Source organism: Notamacropus eugenii, chromosome 1 (assembly GCF_028372415.1).
Source record: "Notamacropus eugenii isolate mMacEug1 chromosome 1, mMacEug1.pri_v2, whole genome shotgun sequence".
Lineage (NCBI taxonomy): Eukaryota > Metazoa > Chordata > Mammalia > Diprotodontia > Macropodidae > Notamacropus > Notamacropus eugenii.
Genome location: NC_092872.1, coordinates 483,582,481 through 483,603,882, shown reverse-complemented (window position 1 = coordinate 483,603,882; position 21,402 = coordinate 483,582,481). Strand labels below are relative to the sequence as shown.

The 21,402-nt window shown below is 42.8% G+C and overlaps 1 protein-coding gene across 1 annotated transcript in view; it reads left to right on the top strand.

The window, feature by feature from the left end:
• Positions 1–16,463: 16,463 nt before the first annotated feature.
• The window catches only part of RAPGEF1 (Rap guanine nucleotide exchange factor 1), a 190,326-nt gene continuing 185,387 nt past the window's right edge, over positions 16,464–21,402 (top strand). The window contains exon 1 of the mRNA XM_072632772.1: positions 16,464–16,759. Within this exon, the coding sequence (XP_072488873.1) occupies positions 16,735–16,759 (25 nt within the window). The 5' untranslated portion in view covers positions 16,464–16,734. The remainder of the gene's footprint in view (positions 16,760–21,402) is intronic.

Genomic DNA, 21,402 nt, shown 5'->3' with positions numbered 1-21,402 from the left:
TCTGTTTTTGCCTTTCTTTGTATCCCTAGCACTTAGTAGGTGCCTGGCACCTACATAGCAGGTGCTTAATAAATTTTTGTTGGCTGACTGGCCAGCCTTCTGGTGATACGGTTCTGCAAACTTAGCTAGGCTAGTCTTGGAGAAAACACCATATAGAATGTTAGACACATACTTGAAGTGTTTCTAACTTGGTAAGACCAGTCAGCTCTTGTGCTCTTTAGTCACAGTCCCTGAGAATCGAAGATCATTTCCAAAAGATGATGAAGCACCATGGTAGGACCTTTGTTGAGGTTCTCCTCCTACTAGCTAACTATCAAAGAGTTGTCTGCTTTTCCAGACTACAACTTCCTGTATTTAAAAGGGGCCTCATTAGGAGGCAAGATGTGGCAGATTAGAAGACTTCTAGCTAGGAAGACAGACTCAGATCTTGCCTCTGACACTTTCTGACTCTGTGATGATGTTGGCTAAGTCATTTGAGGTAATATTTGTAAAACTTTAAAGCACTATATAAATTCTGGATATTATTATTATTATTGACAATAATAATAATAGTAATCTTAATCAGATTGTTTCCTCATCCCTAAAATGGAAATAATACAAGGAGCTCTACCCTCATGGGGCTACTACAAGACAAAAAACAGTGGATTCTGCCCCCCACCCAAAAAAGGTCAAACCTAAATTTATATTAAATTCAGAAAACATTCCCATCTAAGTTTTCAGTATATTCTTTTAAACATGTGACCCTTTTGGATGAAGTTTACAATTAAGGAAGTTCAGTGGGGGTGGGGTAGGGGGGTGACTTGCTCTTTTACTGTCTATGTTGGGTTCGTTCTAATCTGTTTGTACTTCTAGTACAGTCTTCCCATTCATTAAGTCATCTGTGAAATTCAGTGAGTCATTTGAGGAAATGACAGTACCCACGTAAGATGTGCTAGCTATTGACCTCACATTGTAAACAGACTGGCAGGAAGCTACCATGGAAGCAAGAGTCTAATTCTTCCTGGTTTTTCTGTTTGTGGTTGCTTTGGGTGTCACTCCTGAAAATGAACCACCACTGCCACCACCACCAATAACTTAACAGTTCTTGAGCACATAGGAAAAAGGGGTAGCAGGGAGAGAAGCAGATCAATCCTATCATATCAACAACAGTGATAAAATGCCAACCCCCTCCCATGTGGGAACATCTCCTATCAACTTTTCTCCTAGACATGAGAAAAAAACATTAAAAGGCCTAAACTAATTGCAAAAAGGATAGGCCCATAAAGTCCAGCCATCTTTTTTTCTCTCCCATATTTGTTCAATCAATAAACATTTATTTAATGACCACTTATGTGTGAACCATTGTCCTCAGTGCCATAAACAAATCAAAGAGGAAGTATGTGTCCAAGGTGGCTGCAAAAGGAGAGGTAGACCACCCAGATCCAAAATACCTACTCCAGAAAAACCTATAAGTTCTCACCAGATTGAATAATGAACAAGAATCCAATGAGAAACTAGAGCAAGTGATTTCTTCTACCCCAGTACTCCACAAGACATAGGCTCATCAGCCATAAGCCCAAGGTCAACAAGAAAAGGTGCTATCAGCAAAACCAGCAACAGCACAAACCAACAGCCCCCCCAGCATGACCAAAGATAGGCCAGAGGTGCATAGAGCCTACTGAACTCTGGATCTAGATGCAGCAGAAGCACAGAGGTCTCCTGAGAAAGCCCTAGGGTACTCTGAAATCCCCAGGTTAAGGACCTTTTAAGCCCTGGGGAGAGCAATGACCAGGACAGAAAGGCAGTGCTCAGACTGGGTCATTCCAGGCTCAGAGGCTCTGTGGTCCCTAACACTGTCCTGAGGCATCAGAAGGAGTTTTAAATAACTAATGCTCTGAACTTCAAAGATTCAGAGAGGGCTAATCCTGGGAGGTGGCCATCAGCACAGAAACCCAGGTGATCAGGAGTGAGAACAAGCAGGGCCAATCACATTACCCAAAAGCACAGTGGAGGTTATAACAAGGCCCTAGAACCAAAGAAAAATGAGTAAATCAAAGAAAACAAGAACAGGTATAAACATAATATTGTGACTTTAGAAATTCCTTAAAAGAAAGAATGGGTAACTTAAAACAAGCTTAAAGAAACTTAAAGGGAAAGATAAATTGACTTTTCATAAGAACTATATGAATATCTAGAAAAAATTAAGCAAGAGGAAAAAAATGAAATAAAATATCTAGAGGAAACAATTGGAAGGAAAAAATAACTTTAAGAGAGAAAGTGGGAAAAATTTACCCATGAGGGATGCCCTCAAAACTAGAATAGATAAATAGACCAATAGAAATCAATGACTTCATGAGACAGAAAAAAAGAAAAGTTTAATTAAAACATAGAACTAATAGGTTCTATTAGTTTTAAAAACATTTTTATTTAAAAACTTTTAAAAAACATTTTTATTTAAAAGCTATTTTTAAAAACAATTGACCTGGGAAATAGGTCAAAGAGAAATCATTAAAGAAATAATTGAACTCCTTGAAAACCATGATTTAAAAAAAAAACATTGACACTATACTTCAAGAAATCATAAATGAAAACTGCCCAGATCTACTAGAACCAAAGAGTATCAAAGCCAAGGTGGCGGAGCAGCAGGAAGAGGTACAGCCAAGCTCTCCTCCCCTCACCCTCTACGTACAACTCCACAAAGATCTAGAACACACACCAGACCAAGTCCTGATTGGTAAATACATGAAAAAACACCATAATTAGTCATTTTCTAACCCACATCAGCAAAGAGAGAAAGGCAGAGAGGTCTGTGGATGCTGGGGTGAGGTCTGTGCAGAGCATTCCAGTGCAGGGAGAGGCTGTGCAGTGGGGCAAGAAGAGTTCACAGATCCCTCCAGAGAGGTCTGACTTTTTCAGGGTACAGGAAGAGGTGCCAACTGGCAGATCTATCACTACCCATTTATCTATTTAGGGGTGATTGAGCAGGGAATCTGCAACTAGGGGTGGCATTCTGGAGTAAAGAGCGGTTGCAGGCTCAAAGCTGTGTACTGAGCAGGGAGCCCATTTAGAAGCAAGCTACATGACTCTAACCCCAGAAATGGAGCATGATCTCAGTTCTAGCTTCTAGCTCTCTCTAAAGCCTGCAACAAAATAATCAGGGTAGGAATCTCAGACCAAAGGGGAGCCTTCAGTTCTGTTACTCTGGATCAGCAGAACTTTTCAGCTAGCTGATAGTGGCTAAATCCAGCAAGAGTCCACTGGAACTCTAGGTGGGGTAAGTTCACAGGTGTGTTGCTCAGCCCCAATTTGATTTAGATCAGGGGTGCAGCTATCAGACTTTGCCCTGGATCAGACCACTTTCAGAAGGTCCTCAGCCTGAGCTATCCCTGTGATCCTGGATTAATATAATACACAATAGCCCAAGAAAGTAGCAGCAAGACCAGCCCAAATATTCTCTCCATAAGTGCAAAGAATCTGCCTCTAGTATGAAGCCTGATGCCAGGAAGTAGTATGGAAGAGTGAGCAAAATAAAGAAAAAATGCCTTCATAATAAGTGTTTATAGTGACAGGAACACTCAAGACACAAACTCAAAAGAAGAGAATGAGTCTAAAATATCCACAAGCAAAGCTTCAAAGAAAAACACAGATTGTTCACTATTTTGACTAAAATTCCTAGAAGAAATAAAATAAGAGTCTTTAAAAGTTCTAAAATATTTTTTTACAGATGAAACAAAAGCATGAAAGGGGAAAAATGAGAGTAGTGGAAGAAAGCCAGTCAGTATCCATGCAAATAGAATGGACCTGAAAATAGAATGGACCTAGTAAAAAAATAATGATTCTGTGAGATAATGAGAAATATTAAAACAAATTTAAAAGATTAAAAAAATAAGAAAGCAACTAACCTGAAAAGCAGTTCAAGGAGACATAGTTTAAGAATTATTTGACTACCTGAAAGCTACAACCAAAAAAAGAACCTAGACATCCTTTTTCAAGAAATAGTAAAAGAAAACTGTCTAGAACTCTTATAACCAGAGAGCACAGTGTAAATAGAAAGAAATCCACTGGTCATATCTTAGAAGAAACCCCAAAATGAAAACTCCCAGGAACATTATAGTGAAAATTCAGAACTTCTAGGCCAAAAAACAAATACTACAAGCAGTCAGAAAAGAAGAATTCAAGTGCTAAGGAGCCACAGTGAGGATCACACATGATTTAGCAGCCACTACTATAAAGAAATAGAGAGAGAGAGACCTTGAAATATGATGTTTTAGAAGGCAAAGGATATAGAATATACTGGGAATAATTTAACCAACAAATCTAAGTATAATCCTACAGGACAAAAAAAAGATCTTTAATGAAATAGAGGACTTCAAAGTATCCCTGATGTAAAGACCAGAGCTCCAAAGAAACTCTAAAGTGTAGACACAGGAGTCAAAAGAAACAAGAGAAGATAAACATCATAAAGGACTAAAAAAGACAAATTGTTTACATTCTAATATGGGGAAATAATTATATGTACCCTCTGAACCCCATCATCATCAGGGGTCATAGAAGATGTCTAATTAGACAAAGGATCTGGGAATGGTTCTGTTATATCTTGATAATCTTAAAAGAAGAAAGGAAAGAGAGGGGAAAAAATACAAAAGGGGAGAATGGAAGAGAAAGATTAGAGGAAATTATTTCCCATAATCAAGGTATGCAAGTAGAAGTCTACATAAGAAATGAGGAGGGGGGGGGCGAGGAGAATCAGGGACACTTGAATCTAAACTTGAAAAAAAGAAGGAAGAATACATACATAGTTTGATATAGAAATGCATTTTACTCAACAGGGAAAAGGGAGAAAGGAGAGGGGGGAATAGGAGGCAGGTAGATTAAGGGAAAGACTAGTCCTAAGCAAAATAAACTTTAAAGATATACAAAAAAATTTATAGCATTTCCTTTTGCGGTGACCAAGAATTGGAAATGGAGGGTGTGTCCATCAATTTGGGAATGGCTGAACAAATTATAATATATGAATGTGATAAAATACTATTGTGCTGTGAGAAATATGAAGCAAGGAGCACAGCCAAGATGACAGAGTAGAAGGACACTCCTCTAGAAGCTCTCCCCCCAAAGCTCATAAGATACCTGTAAAAAATGACTCTAAACAAATTCTAGAGCAGCAGAAGTCACAAAATGACAGAATGAAAGAGATTTCCAGCCAACAGGAAAGGTCTGTTGTACTGAGCACAGAGCAGAGCGCAGCACAGTCTTGGCCATGTTGTGCTGCAGCAAGGATAAGACTGGAGTGGGCTTCAAGGCACCACCAGTAGCAGTTGCAGGTCCCAGATTCCTCAACTCACAAATGCCAAAGACAGCTTCAAAGGTCAGTGAGAATGTCTTTCACCTGGGTGAGAAGGGAACACAGTGGTCTAGTCCTGGCCCCAGGTGGTGGCAGCTTCCATTGTAGGAGCCCTGGTCTAAAGACTCTGAGGGAATTGAGCAACTGATCTGGATCTCAACCCTGAGTGGCATCCCTAGGGTGAGGAGGAGTGCTGGCTGGCATGGTGGAGCTGGTGGAGGCTGTGGAGAGGGAATCCTGCTCACAGACCAGAATGTAGGCCAGGAGAGGAATAAACTCCCCTCCCTTGATTGTGCCACCTTGGAGGAATTGAGAACTAACAGGTCCCCTAGTGTACCCTCCTCTTGACAAAGAACTCAAAAGTCAAGTAACTGGCTGGGACAATGCCAAAAAAGGGAAAAAAGAATAAGACAATAGAAGGTTACTTTCTTAGTGAGCAGGTATTTTCTTCCATCCTTTCAGATGAGAAGGAACAATGCATACCATCAGAGGAAGATCTAAAAGTCAAGACTTCTGCACCCAAAACCTCCAAAATAAATATGCAATGGTCTCAGGTCATAGAAGAGCTCAAAAAGGATTTTGAAAATCAAGTAAGAGAGGTGGAGGAAAAATTGGGAAGAGAAATGAGTGATGCAAGAAAATCATGAAAAGTGAGTCAACAGCTTGCTAAAGGAGACCCTAAAAATGATGAAGAAATTAACACCTTTAGAAATAGACCAACTCAAATGTCAAAAGAGTCCCAAAAAGTCAATGAAGAGAAGAATGCTTTAAAGAGCAGGATTAGTCAAATGGAAAAGGAGGTTCAAAAGCTCACTGAAGAAAACAGTTCTTTAAAAATTAGAACGGAGAAGATGGAAGCCAATGACTTTATGAGAAACCGAGAAATTAAAAAACCAAACCAAAAGAATGAAAAAATAGAAGACAATGTGAAATATCTCATTGAAAAAACAACTGACCTGGCAATGGATCCAGGAGAGACAATTTAAAAATTATGGGACTATCTGAAAGCTATGATCAAAAAAAGAGCCTAGACATCATCTTTCATGAAATTATCAAGGAAAACTGCCCTGATATTCTGGAACTAGAGGGTAAAATAAATATTGAAAGAATTCACCAATCACCTCCTGAAAGAGATTCAAAAAGACAAACTCCTAGGAATATTGTAGCCAGATTCCAGAGTTCCCAAGTCAAGGAGAAAATATTGCAAGCAGCCAGAAAGAAACAATTTGAGTGTTGTGGAAATATAATCAGGATAACACAGGATCTGGCAGCTTCTATATTAAGGGATCAAAGGGCTTGGAACATGATGTTCCAAAAGTCAAAGGAACTAAGACTAAAACCAAGAATCACCTACCCAGAAAAACTGAGTATAATATTTCAAGGGAAAAAAATGGTCATTCAATGAAATAGAGGACTTTTAAGCATTCTTGATGAAAAGACCAGAGCTGAATTGAAAATTTGACTTTCAAACACAAGAATCAAGAGAAGCATGAAAAGGTAAACAGAAAAGAGAAATCATAAGGAACTTCTTAAAGTTGAACTGTTTACATTCCTACATGGAAAGATAATATTTGTAACTCTTGAAACTTTTCTCAGTATCTGGGTAGTTGGAGGGATTACACAGTTGGAGGGATTATACACACACACACACACACACACACACACACACAGAGGGCAAAGAGTGAGTTGAATAGGAAGCAATGATATGTAAAAAATAAAATTAAGGGGTGAGAGAGGAATATATTGGGAGGAGAAAGGGAGAAATGGAATGGGACAAATTATCTCATAAAAAAGGCAAGAAAAAGCTTTTTCAACAGAGGGGAAAAGGGGGAGGTGAGAGGGCAAAAGTGAAGCTTACTCTCATCACATTTGGCTTAAGGAGGGAATAACATGCACACTCAATTTGGTATGAAAATCTATCTTATACTACAGGAAAATATGGGAGAAAGGGATGAGTGGGGTGTGGATGGACAATAGAAGAGAGGGCAAATGAGAGGAGCGGGTAATTAGAAGTAAACACTGTTGGGGAGGGATAAGGTCAAAAGAGAGAATAGAATAAATGGGGGGGGGAGGATAGGATGGAGGGAAATATAGTTAGTCTTTCACAACATGACTATCCTGGAAGTCTTTAGCAAAACTACACATATATAGCCTATATTGAATTGGTTGCCTTCTCAGTGGGAATGGGTGGGGAGGGAGGAAGGGAGAGAAGTTAGAACTCAAAGTTTTAGGCACAAATGTTGAGAATTGTTTTTGCATGTAACTGGGAAATAAGAAATACAGGTAGTGGGGTATAAAAATTTATCTTGCCCTACAAGAAAAGAGAGAAGATGGAGATAAGGGAAGGGAGAGGTATGATAGAAGGGAGGGTAGATTGGGGGAAAGAATAATCAGAATGCAAGGTATTTGGGGGGGAGGGGAAAGATGGGGAGAAAATCTGAAACTCAAAGTCTTATGGAAATGAATGTTGAAAACTAAAAACAAATAAATAAATTGGGGGAAAAAGAAATGAAGGAAATTGTTTCAGAGAAATTTGAAAAGACTTGAAGTGAACAGAACTAGGAGAACAACTTATACAGTATCAATATCATAAAGGCAGCTTTGAAAGGCTTAGTAACTCTGATGGATGTAATGACCAACCACAATTCCAGAGGACTCATGAGTCTTCATGCTACCCACCTCCTCATAGAGAGGTGAAGGACTCCGCATGGAGGGGCAGCTAGGTGGTACAGCGGATAGAAAACTAGGCCAGGAAATAGGAAGATTTGAGTTCAAATCTGGCCTTAGAAATTCAGATAGCTGTGTAATCTTAGGCAAGTTACTTAATCTCTGTTTGCCTCAGTTTCTTCACCTGTAAAACGGGGATAATAGCACCTACTGCTAAGGTTGTTCTAAGGATCAAATGTGTTTTGCACAATTCCTGGCACATAGTAAGTACTTTATAAATGTTAGCTTTTATTATTAGAATGCAGAATGAGAAACTTTCAGGGGAGGGTGGAAAGTAGAGCACCATGGCCAATGCATAAATTTTTTCTACTTAACTATATATGTTTGCAATAGAAGTTTTGTTTTTCTTTCTTTTTCAAATGGGGGAGGGCAATAGGAGGGAAAGAAAAAAGGTGAGTCTGAGTTTGTTTTTTTGTTGTTGAAACAAAATTAATTCAAAAAAGAAATGATGAAAGAGGTGATCTCAGAGAATCATGGGTATTCAAATAGATGCAGAGTGAAGTGAACAGGACCAAGAGAACAGTTTATGCAAGAACAAGAACAACAATGTGAAGTAAAACAACTTTCAGACTTAGGAACTTTAATCTATTCACTGACTCACTACGTCTGCAGAAGACCTATGATGGAACATGTTGTTACTCACCTCCTGACAGACGTGATAGACTGAAGGTGCAGGAATAAACTGATATTTTTGGACAGTTACTCTGCAGATTTCTTCTACTTGAGTATACTTATTTGCTACAAGATTCTTTTCTACTTTCTTTCTCTCTCAGTTTCTAGTTTTAGAAGGGAGAAAAGGTCAAGATTAGCAATACTGATAATAAAAGAATTAAAAAGTAACGCACAGAAGAGAACAAAGGGATCAGCAGGACAGTTTTAAAGGAACGTGAGGAATTTAGTATATAGATATATTGAAAGCAAGTGGTATGAACTGGAGACTCACAATTATCATGGAGATTTTTTTTGTGTTCTCTTGTGTATATGGAAATGCTTTTTTAAAAAGTATTCCAGTTAAGAATTTTAAAAATCAAAGAAAATTAAAGAAAAATGAGATATAAGACATGACCTTTCCTCCCGAGAAGCTTATAGACTAGTTGAGAATATATAACTATATATAATTATGTAAATAATTAACATGACAAGGAAGAGAATGCTTTCAAGTTATCTAGGGTCATTCATTCATTAAACAAGCATTTACTAAGCATCTATGTGCCAGGCACTGTCCTAGGTGCTGAGGATACAAACAAAATGAAACACCTGGACCTACACTCTAGCACCGTAATTTGCCTTTCTCAATTTCATTTGGCTCCAACAGGAATTACAGTAACCTCACTGTTAAGTGAAACATGTCAATACAGAAGTAAATGTCACTGCACAATGGAGAGAGATAGGGAATTGTAGTGGAAAGAACCCTGGCCTGGGAGTAAGGCAACCTAGAGTCTGGTCCCACTGTCTAACCTTGGGCAAGCTACTTACTCTTTATAAACCTAAATTTACTCCTCTATAAAATGGGGCTGGAAAGGACCTCTTTTTAAAAAATGTAATGGTGTCTTTTATTCTTACATCTCCTAAATCTCTTCTGGATCCTTCCCCCTCCCCTATCCCAGAGACATAGAAATCACACATAATCAAAAAAGAAAAAATTAAAGAAAAAACAAAAGAAGAACAAGACAAAAAAACTGGCAAAACTCATCAATATGTCTTAAAAAGTCTGAAAGTATGTGCAATGCTCCACATCCATGGACCTGCAAATAAGATGGGGATGGGAGGAGGGAAAGGTTTTTTTTTTTTAATATATTTTTTCTTTGGAGACCATGATTGTTTTTTGTAATTTTGTAACATTCGCTTTCAATTGCTTTGTGGTTGTTGTTACATTGTTGCAGTTACTGTGTAGGTTATTTTCTTGGCTTTTTCTTCACTCTGCAACAGTTCATTTAAGCCATTCCAAGCTTCTCTGCAGCAATCATTTTCAACACTTCTTACAGAACAATAATATTCCACTAATCCTGTTACCACAATTTGTTGAGCCATCCCCCAATCAATGAGCATCTACTTTGTTTCCAGTTCTTTGCTGCCACAATGCAGACTTTCTTTTTATCAGTGACCTTGAGGTATATGCCTAGCGGTGGAATCTCTGAGTCAAAGAGTACGGATAGTTTAGTCACTTTATTTGCATAATTTCAAATTATTTTCCAAAATAGTTGTATTATTTCACAGCTCCACTAACAAAGCACTAGTGTGCCTGTCTTCCTACATGTACCACTGCATTTTTAATCATCACTGACAATTTGTTGGGTGTGAAACAAAGCTTTGATACTGTTTTGATGTGCATTTCTGTTATTAATAAATAATTTGGATCACTACCTCTTTTAATTCAATTCAACAAACATTTCTTCAGTGCAACACACTGAATTAGGTGCTGGAGACACAAAAGTGAAATAGACACAGGTTTGTTTTCAAGGATCTTAGGTTTGATTCAGATGAGAGATTCAGGAGAAAACATACACAAAATGACTACAGACATACTTTGGAGATATTGTGGGTTCAGTTCCAGAGCACAACAATGAAGCACATATAGCAATAAAGTGAGTCACACAATTTTTCTTATTTCCCAATGCATATAAAAGTTATGCTTATACTATCCTGTAGTCTATTAAGTGTGCGATAGTATTGTGTCTAAAAAAACAACATATATGCTTTAATTTAAAAATACTTTATTGCTAAAAAAAAATGCTAACCATCATCTGAGTCTTCAGTGAGTCTTAATCTTTTTGCTTGTGGAGGGTCTTGCCCAGAAATTGATGGCAGCTGACTGATCAGGGTGGTGGTTGCTGCAGGCTGGGGTGGCTGTGACAATTTCTTAAAATGACAACACTGAAGTTTGCATCAGTGATTGACTCTTCCTTTTGCTTAATACTTAGAGGTCATTGTAGGGTCTAATTTTTAACATTGTGTGTCATGGACTAGGTTGTTGTTACTGTGTTTGTCTTTTGTTCTCAAAGAGGACCATGACATCAGGGAGAAGATGATATGACTTGCAGTTGACTTTGATTTGGGTGAGGGAGGGCTGTGCAAGGTCACCAGCCTTACTTTCTCCTCCAGAGCCATCTGGGTCCAGAGGCCAGATATTCATCAGGATGACTGGATATAGACCAAGATGCAATGGGAGACCTTGGTGCTTTTAGGCTAAGGATTTTTCAGATTTTCACTTTGAGTGAGGTGACACTCATTCAATGAATTGGCCTCTTTAAGAAGTGAGTCAAGGGATGGCCCCTTTAATTAGAAAAAAGAAAAAAATCAAACTGGGAGGGAAAGACCCTCAGGGTTGCTAGTCAAGAGAAACAGTTACCATTGATATTCACTCTGAGGCAGGAGGGCCCAAAATATATCCATTAAGTGGAGCTTGGGCAGGGACCTATTGTGGTCCAATATATGAGCTTGAGAGTGAAATGGGTGGGAAGGAAGGAAGGAAGGAAGGAAGGAAGGAAGGAAGGAAGGAAGGAAGGAAGGAACGAAGGAAGGAAGGAACGAAGGAAGGAAGAAAAAAAGAAAGAAGGAAAGAAAGAGGAAGGAAAGAAGAAAGGGGAAGGAGGGAAGGAAGGAAGGAAGGAAGGAAGGAAGGAAGGAAAGAGAAGGAAGAAAAAAGAAGTTAAGAAAGAAAGAAAAAAAAGAAAGACAGGAAGGAAGGAATCTAGCCACTAAACTCCAAGTTAACTAGGGAGCTTGCAGCCATCAAAATTTACCTTTCTTTGGAGAGGAGGAGAGGGAGATTCCCGATGTCATGGTCCTCTTCAAAAACGAAGGACAAACACAACCTGTGAGTAGTCCAAGCTGCCTGAATAGGAACCCAGCCAGTTGGACAACTCAGCTTGTCCTCTCCCATGGACTAGGGAAGCCGTTTAGAAGAGGAAGAGATACAGGAAATGCCTCATTGGTGGAGCAGTCAAAACATACAGCATTCATCAATTAAGTTCACTGTGTTCTATGGGTACAGTTAATGGTACCCTAAAACAATTACAGTAGCAACATCAAAGATCGCTGATTACAGGTCATCATAACAGGTATAATAATAATAGAAAAAGTCTGATGTATTGTTAGAATTTCCAAAATGTTACACAGAGACATGATGTGAGCACGTGTCTATTGGACAATAGACTTGCTTGACACAAGGTTGCCACAAACTTTCAATTAGTAAAAAACACAATATCTGTGAAGTACAATAAAATGAGGTATACCTATAAAGGTTGAATATGATAAATGTCCCTGAATTTTCCTCCTGCTCCTGCAGAAGGTAATCAGAAAGCAGCCACTTGGATGTACAGGACTGGAGTTGAAGGAAGATATTGGAAAGGAATTTGAAATTATAGCAGCAGAGACCTCAGATCAGGAATAGAGTATCTTCTCTCCAACCCTCCTTGCCCCCAAAATCTTGAAAGTGTTTCAGTGTTAATCTTTGATTAAGCATGTATTTTTATAAAGAGAGGCAACACTAGTGTGTTGGGTAGTGGGTAGAGAGCTGGCCTTGGGATCAGGAATATTCTAGGTTGGAGTCCTCTCTCTGACACATTCTTGTTGTGTGGCCATAGGGAAGTCATTACACTCCTGGTTTCAATCCAGACCCTTCAAACCTTTCTACCTCCACCACAGCAGTCTCCTCACTCTGGAGATGCCTTCTTCCCCTATGCCCCCTCCTCTGAGTGGTGAGTTCCTACCCAGAACCATCATTTATGCAAGTCCCAGAGCATCTATGTTGACTTCTTTCCTGATTCCACTCATGACTCTCCATTTTGTAGGTCCCCTCTCACCAGTTCCTTTCCAGTTCCCTTCTATGTGTTATCTTATCCAATCAGTATGTAAGCTCCTTGAGGGCAAGGCCTTTCTTTTTGTTCTGTTTACATTCATATCTACAATATCATAAACATTCATTAACAAGTATCTACTATGTGCCAGGCGTTGTATTCCCAGGTGCTGGGAATACAAAGAAGAGAAAGAAAAACAGTCCCTGCTCTCCAGAAGTTTACATTTGAAAGGCAGAAAACTACTCACAAAAGGAAACTGAAGGTGGGGGCAGAGCAGGTACCTGGGAAATGAAGAGTTGGCTGGGCTTCTCAACCCTCTAGAAAGGGGGGCCTTGGGAGGAATTGCTTTTTGCTCCACTGCCCAGTCCTTCAATCAGGGGTGCAGAAGGAACCAAGAGAACTGATGCAATCTCTGGGGATGATGAATTTCCTGGTAGCTGGTAGTTCCTTTTTAAGGGCAGGGGTGGGAAGTGAGGCATAATGATAGTGGAGTTGAATCCAATCCAATAAACATTTATTAAGTGCCAGGCACTATGCTGAGTGCTAGGTATACAATTAAGCTTTTTAAAAAAAGACAATTCCTGCCCCCAATGAACTCACTATCTAAAAGGGAGGACAACATGAGAAAGGAGGTAGGAAAGCACCTGGGTGGAGATGAGGGTGGAAGGGAGGTGAGAACTGGACACCAGCAGGGACCCAGTGCAAGGGCAATCTTGTGTCACGTTGTTGAAGCCTGGCAGGGCAGATACAGACTGGAGTCATCTGAGAGTACAGTTTCTGTCCTCTACAAAAGAAGGCACCAGGAGGAATTTGGTGCTCTGCCCTCCAGCCCTCCCAACAGAAGGGAGAGTAGGCTGAGGAAGGTGGAGTCACTCAAAGCTTGAGTTAGCAGCCTGCTGATGAGCTCAGAAAGGATGAGCTTATCCTGGAGGGGCATCTGGTTGAAACCAAGAAGAGCAGTAGATAGGGAGTGGAGAGTGCATCCAAAAGGTGTAGCCAGAGGGAAATGCACTTCACACAGTACCTGGCACATAGCAAGCACTTACATTTAATAAATTCTCCATGGCTCTGTCTATCTATGCCTCTGGCAATTCTCTAAGATGGTAAATTAGAGAGGAATTGCTGATCCGCATTTGTGGAGGGATTTTCCACAATAGGAACTCCCTACACCAATGAAATTACATTTCTGGACTCTTCCCCACCATCCCCAAAGAAATAACTATTTCTATAACCTTTACATATACCTTTACCTATAAGCTATAACCTTCTCCATGAAACCTGTTTTGTTTTGCTAATTAGAATGCACTTACTCAGCCTTGCTTTCTATCAGGCACTCAAGACTTCAACTTTGAAACACTGAATCCCATTACCAGCAGCTTGGTAGCATAGCAGGGTGGGGGCTTGATGATTCCAGTGTTGGGGGAAGCTAAGGGATGGCCATATGCCAGTTTTACTTCGGAAATGCAGCTGCCTCCATTACAAGGGAGAGGACTATGAAATGAGACATTGGATTAGAGCCTTAGTGCTCAACAACTATTCATCCGCTTGAATAGAGAATGAATTTGACAATCTTTGGCTTTCCTTTTGACCCCTGAAGGCCAGGAAGTGAGGGGACTGGAAGCTTTTTAGTTGAAATCTACATCTAAGGGCAGCTAGGTGGCAAATGGATAGAGTGCCAGACCTGGTGTCAGGAAGACTCATCTTTCTGAGTTCATATCTGGCCTCAGATACTAACTAGCTGTGTGACCCAGGGCAAGGCTCAGTTTCCTCATCTGTAAAATGAGCTGGAAAAGGAAATGGCAAACCACTCCAGTATCTTTGCCAGGAAAACCCCAAATTGTGTCAGGAAGAGCCAGACACAATATAGGACAACATAGTGGGTAATGGAGCCAATGACCCATGGAGTAGGGAGAGAGATGTAATTTTGAATGTCCATTTGCCCCATCTCTCTGCTACCTTCAGTACTGGCCCTTCTTCTCTTATGGCATAAAGGAGAGCAAAGTAATCTTGCAGATTAAGCTGGGTGAAATGATTTTGTGTTTTTTACCGTAGCATGTGCCCAAGTCTGACATGTAAGTGGCTGAAAGGTCATCCAAGGGCTGGTAAGTAGTTTAGTCACTCGAATAGCTCTTGGATTCAACCCTTATTAACCTTTCCATGTGTTTATACCTTTTATTCCCAAGTAGACAGACTATAAGCTTCTTCAAGGCTTTGTTATATTTGTAACTGTTTCAATACTAGCCCAACTCTAGCTCCAAGTCACATAAGTAGCAAATGACAAATCAGGAATTCAGATCCAGTGCTCTGTTCATTAAATCATCCTTCAGTAAGTAGGGGTGGATATGCAGCCCAAGACAGATCACACAGGACATATTCCCCTGGAGTAGGTGCTACCCCAGTATCCTGAAGCTCATCCACACAAGCATGAACCATGTCTGGAGAGCCTTTTTTATGATTTCCCTACTTCAGTCAATTCAGAGAGAGTCATAAGTTGGAAAATCTTCACCCTTTCTTGGCTTCCGCCATGATCCACTTCTGCCGGGCTCGTTATAGAATCTACGCGAAAATCCTGGCAGAAAGTAAAGAAAGGCTGTTGGGACTCCAGTGCCAGTATACTGCATGCTTTGCACATAGCTGCTGGTATTTATATAACTCTTTGAGGTTGGCAAAGTGCTTGACGTGTTACCTCATTTGATTCTCACAAGAACTTGTTAAGTAGGTGCCGGTATCCCCATCTTACAGACGAAGAAATTGAGGCAGCCTGAAGCTAAGTGACACACTTGACTAGGAAGCTTCTGAGGAGGAATTTGAACTCAGGACTTCCTACCTCCAATGCCACTATTCTATCTACTAGCCACCCAACCATGTTTAACAAACATCCAATTGAACGGAACTGAACCAAGTGACAGGGTACGCACCCCGTCCCCTCGCCCCACCAGAGAGAAAAGGAGCGGAGTTGGGAGAGGGCTCTAGGTCCTGGGGAGTGGCCGGAGAACTTGCCCCGCCGAGGGCTCAGGGTTGCAGGGGACGAAGGTGAACAAGTCGGGGAGGGAGAGAGGGTCCATTAGATTGTAAGCCCCCTGAGGGCAGGGCCTGTTTGTTTCGGTTGTGCGCTCGTTCAGTGCCCGGCATATGGTAGGCTCTTAAGGATTGTTAGGTGGAATATAATTGGGGCCTCGCTGGGAGAGGGTCCTGGGTCCGGGGGGCGGGTAAGGACGCGGGCGGGGAGGAAGGACGGGCCCCGGGCAGCTAGGGCTGAGGGCCGGGAAAAGTGCACTGCGCCGCCTGGGCAGGAGCATGCAAGGCCGTGGGCAGGCTGGCTCCCGACTGGGGCCAGGAGAGGGCGCTGCGCCCCCGGGCCAGGGAAGGCCTCGGCAGGCTCCCGGCTCTCGGCTCCGGGTTCGGCCCGCCGAGGGCGCTGCTGGTCAGGGCCGCAGCTCCGCGCGCTGTGGTGCGGAGGCTGCCCGGCAGGTCGCGCTGTGGCTCCGGCTCTGGCCCGGCTGGCGCTGGCGGCGGCGGCGGCCCGGGCTCCGCGGGTCCTGGCGGCGGCGGCGGCTGGAGGAGGAGAAGGAGGTGCAGCGGGAGCAGCAGCGGGAGCAGCAGCAGCAGTAGCAGCCACAGCGGGAGCAGCAGCCGCCGCCCGGGGGCTCCGGGAGCAGGAGCGGCCGCCGCCGCCGCAGTGTCCGCTCGGCCTTCGGCCGGCGCGCCCTCCGGGGAAGGAAGGACGGGGCGCCGGAGCCCCGGAGCCCGGGCCATGCTGCGGCAGCGGGACTGAGGCGCCGCCGAGCCAGGGCCGAGCGGAGCCTTCCCCGGGCCTCCCTCCCGCGCCGGCCTGTGCGCCCCGGGCCGCGGAGGAACGGCGGCCTCGGCCTCCAGCGCAGCCCGGAAATGTCTGGCAAGATCGAGAAAGCAGGTGAGGGAGGAGGCGGCGGGGAAAGGTGCCCGGGGGCCCGGAGGCAGCGGGCCGGGAGCGGAGCTGAGGCCTGGGCCCGCCCGCCGTGGGGCGGTGAGGGCTGTGCGGGGCGTGCGTGCAGGGCTGGCCCCGCTGCTTCTGCCCGTTTGTCCCGGGAGACGATCGCGTCTGGCGGGGGTCGGGGCGTCCCCCGGAGGCTTTGTCACCCAAGCGTAACCGCGGTCCCCCGCCCTCCCTGCGGAGCCGAGCGCTCGGCCGGGCCGGGGCCGGGCCGGGGCTTCGCCTCTCTGCACTCGCCCCGCGGGGAGCCTGCTGAGAAGGCGTGAGGGAGCGGGTCCGGGAAGGAAGGGGTCAAGCGAGCGAGTGTGTGCCGGACCCCGGAACCTGCCCCCGGCTCCTGGCGTCCGGCAAGTCTTCCCCGAGGCTCGGGAAGGTGGCTTCTCCTGAGCGGTTTTAAATGTAGAGACTTAACTAGAAGCCGAGTGTGTCTTTCCGTCAGTCAGTGTCCTGAGCTCCCCGAGGGAGCAGAAGTGAAACTGACATCTTGGAGGCCTCAGTCTGAGCGTCTTTGAACTCGGTAGTTAAAAGGCAGTGGAGTGTAGCCCATAGCTCCTTGTTGGGCACTGCATGCCGTTCAGTTTCTCCGATTAGGTGATATTTTATTTTTTAAAAAAGGACTTGCCCGCAAGGTTCACCATGTAATCGTAAAGGGGACTCCCGCTCCCCAAGTATTTGTTTTTCTTAAATGCATTATGGCTTATGGAGAGGAACTACCGACCTGGGAGAGATCCGTCAGGACCGACACATTTAAAAGTATCTCCTAAGCTATGTGTTTCTAGCTGGGTTGGTTTCCCTTTTATAAGATGAGTAATGCTGATAAAGTGTGCCCTTTGTAATGGGCTCAGTGTTTGCTTTGAACTTAAATTGTCCTCCCCGTACTTGGAAGGGAACAGAAGAGATGACTATGTGGACACACTTGAGAGTTCAGTCAACCTTTCCTATCATACTAGTCTAGATCTGGAGACAGTCCATGTGTCTACCCGACATAGCTTGAGGGTAGGGCGCTCCTATCTTGTAAACCTTGATGCAAACCTCAGAAAAATCTTTGCTTCAACCCTTCTTTGTATATTCCTAGAAATCTGGGAGGGTTGTCTCCTGGGAGCCTGATTTTCTCAGTCTTGGGAATGGCCTCTCCAAAGATTTGATTACTGTTTTCCAATGTAGGGCAGTGCATTTAAAAATTATGTTGTGTTTAATGAGCAGGGCAAACATGATGATAGTGCTTAAGCTGAAAGATGGCTGGGGCTCTCCGTGGTTAATGAGCGGTAGTAGTTTTAGTTGCAGTTTAGTGTACAAGTTTCACAGCCTTCCACTAAGAAGGTGGAATCATGCATCTTGGAAGCTCCAGAGGCTGCTGAAGTGGTTTTTTTGTTGCTCTAGTTGTTTTGATCTTTTTGGTGTGGTTTTCCGACCTCTGATCGCAGTGTTGTAGATAGATGCTTTTTCCCAAGATACAGCCCTGGAGTGGTCTCAGTTTACCCCTCTGTAAAATGAAAGAGAATAAATTAGATGGTCCAATGGTTCTTTCTTTCTATAGATCATTGCTTTGGGCATCTGTTTATAAGCAGGAATTTTCCAGAGGTACGGTAGCTTGCACCATCTTTTTTTTCTAGTCAGCACCACCTTGTGTCCCATCACTGGACAAGTGCTATTCCAGAAATACCCCGTTAATCTGTGCAGAATTTCTTAGGGACTTCTTGAGCAGTATTCAATCAGAATGGTACCATATGTGAAGTCTGGATTGTTTCTGAATTAGTGGTATCTTCAAAAAAATTTTAATTGTCTTATGTTCAGACAAGGGAAGAACAGTTTGTAGAATAGAATTTTTCAGGATTTTTTTTTTTTTTGCATGAGGTCTTTTTAAAATGTGATGCATAATGGTCCATTTGGGAGGATTCAGTATATGCTCCTGCCAAAATGCAGTAAAACAGATAACCACTCTCTTTAGTTTACTGTGCTATGCAGGTGCCCCTGTCTCCATGGAGGAGGCCTGGTTTTCCCAAAAGTTTTGTTTAAATTGACTTTTGATATCTTCTGGAAAGGTTCTTCCCATGATTCAGCCAATGAAAGGTTGGCTAGAATATTTTTATGAATTTGTCAGTGTACTTAGTCAGCAAACACTTGAGGTGTCTACTGTGTGCTTAGTACAAATAAAAAGAAAATTCAGTCCTAGCTGTCAAGAGGCTTGTAATCTAATATGAAACCTAGGCATTGGCATAGAAAATTAAATAAGAATACAAGAATTATACTGAAACAGTGTTATCTTAATTTGGAAGCCCCTTGAGGGTAGAGACCTTGTAGTCACCATGACATGGTGGAAAGGGGAATGGCCTTGGAGTCAGGAAGCTGGCTTCAAATCCTCTCTGGGGATTCTTACTAGCAGTATAAGGGACTCTGGGGGAGGGTCGCTTCACCTTCCTGTGTCTTATTTTCCTCATCTGTAACATGAAGAGAGAGGGAGGTAGATGCAGTGACCTCTCAGGTTCTTTCCAGCTCTAAATCCTTGATGCTTCGTACTCCTCACAGGCCCACCTCAGTAGATAACACTTAAATGTTGTTGAATGATGCACCAAATAAGGGTATAGATGGTAGGTGCTTTACCTATTCAGAGGAGGGAGAGAATCCGTTGGAGAGACTACAGTAGTTCAGGAAGAGGGTTTTGTGCGGAGGTCAGACTAGGAGGACAGAGAGAAAGGGGGATGCAGAGGGAACAAATTTAGATTAGATCTAAGGGGAAAACTTGTTAACAATTCAATCTGTCCAAAAATAGGAGGGGCTGTTGCCTCTGGGAGACTTTCAGGGCAAGACTTTGTGACAGCTTCTCATCAATTTTGTAGAGAAGATTCTTGTTCAAGTTTAGGTTGGGTTGGATGACTTCAGAGGTCCCTTCTGACCTTGAGATTTGGAGCTCAGACTGAAGTTGGGTGTTGAAGATTTTGGAGAAGCCAGAAGATATTCCAGAACAAGGGATGCAGAAGATAACAAGTCTGAAACAGAATTGCTGGTGGTGATGGAGGATTTGACTTGTGCTGGTTGAATTTCAGGGCCAATGATCAGGCCCAGAGAGAAGTGAGAGAGATAAGCTAAGTCATACAGGGTCCTAATAAGGAGTATGAACATTATTCTTTAGGTGATGGGAAAGCTATCAGAAGTTCTAAGAGTGAGGTAGACTAAAACAGCATTTAGGATTAACTTGGGCATGATGGACAGAATGGCTTGGATGGGGCAAGAACTGAAAGATAGAGGTGCTAGTTTAATGAAAGTTAAGGTAGTAGAAGAGTGCTGGGGTGGGGGTCAAGATGTCTGCTTTTCTTCCTAGTCTGTCTCTGCCACTTAGGGCCAGTCATTTCCCCTTCTGAGTCTCAGGTTTCTCATCACCTCTCTTCTGGACTATTTGGGATACTCTACTGATTGATTTCCTTTCCCCATTGCAAACCATTCTCCTGTTTGATATTCCTGAAGTGCTGGTCTGACTATGTCTCTCCTCTGCTCCAGAAGCTTCAATGGCTCCCCTTTACCTTTAGGATAATATACAAACTCCTCTGTTTGGCTTTTAAAGCTCTTCATAATCTGGGTCCATCCCATCTTTCTAGGCTGATTACACATTATTCTCCCTAATGTACTCTAAGATAGCCAGAATAATGTACTTCCTTCATCCTTTTGCCCAGCACATCTCATCTCTTGCCTCCTTGCTTTTGCATAGGCTCTATGTACCCCATATCTGGAATGTTCTCCATTTTTACCTCTGCTTCTTGGAAATCCTGGGTGCCTTCAGGGCTCAGTTCAAGTGTTACCATTAAAGGGCCTTTTCAGATTTACCCAGTTGTTAGTTTCCTATTCTTTTCTCCTCCTCTCCCCCAATCACTTTGTACTTATTTGTATATATTTTGCTCTAACTTTTCTTTGAACATGTCTTATGTGTTCCCCCACTCCTACCCATGTAAGCTCCTTGAGGGTAGGGACTATCTCACTTTTGTATTTATAAGGCAACAAGGTGGTACCCTGGAGTCAGGAAGATCTGAGTTCAAATCCTACCTCAGATATTTATCACCTGTGAGATTCTGGGCAAATCACTTAACCACTGTGTGCCTCTGTTCCCTCATCTGTAAAATGGCAGTAATGATAATAATTGTAACTCCTACCTCCCAGGGTTATGTTAAGGTGCTTTGCAAACTTTAAAAGCACTATTTAGGTGCTAGCTGTTTATGATGCTGAGTATGATGCTAAGGAGGAAGAGCAGCTGGAGTGGCTTGGTATAGGTAGGAGGTGCACTTGAGCTGAGCTTTAAAAGAAGCCTGGGATTCTAGGAGAGGTGGAGCTGAGGAGGGAGAGCTTACCAAGAGCATACTAGGCAGGGGGGCAGGCAGCCTGTGCCCAGGCATGGGAATGGCAGGATCAACTCCATGCCATAATTAGATATTTGAGGAGGACTTTAGTGGAGATCTGATCATTTATTAAGCACTTACTGTGCGCAAAGCATTGTGATAGACACTGAAGGAAAGTCATAACAAGACAGTTGTCTCTCTAGTAGTTTACAGTTGAGCAGGGGAAAGAGACTTTGTGTGTGTGTGTATGTATGTGTG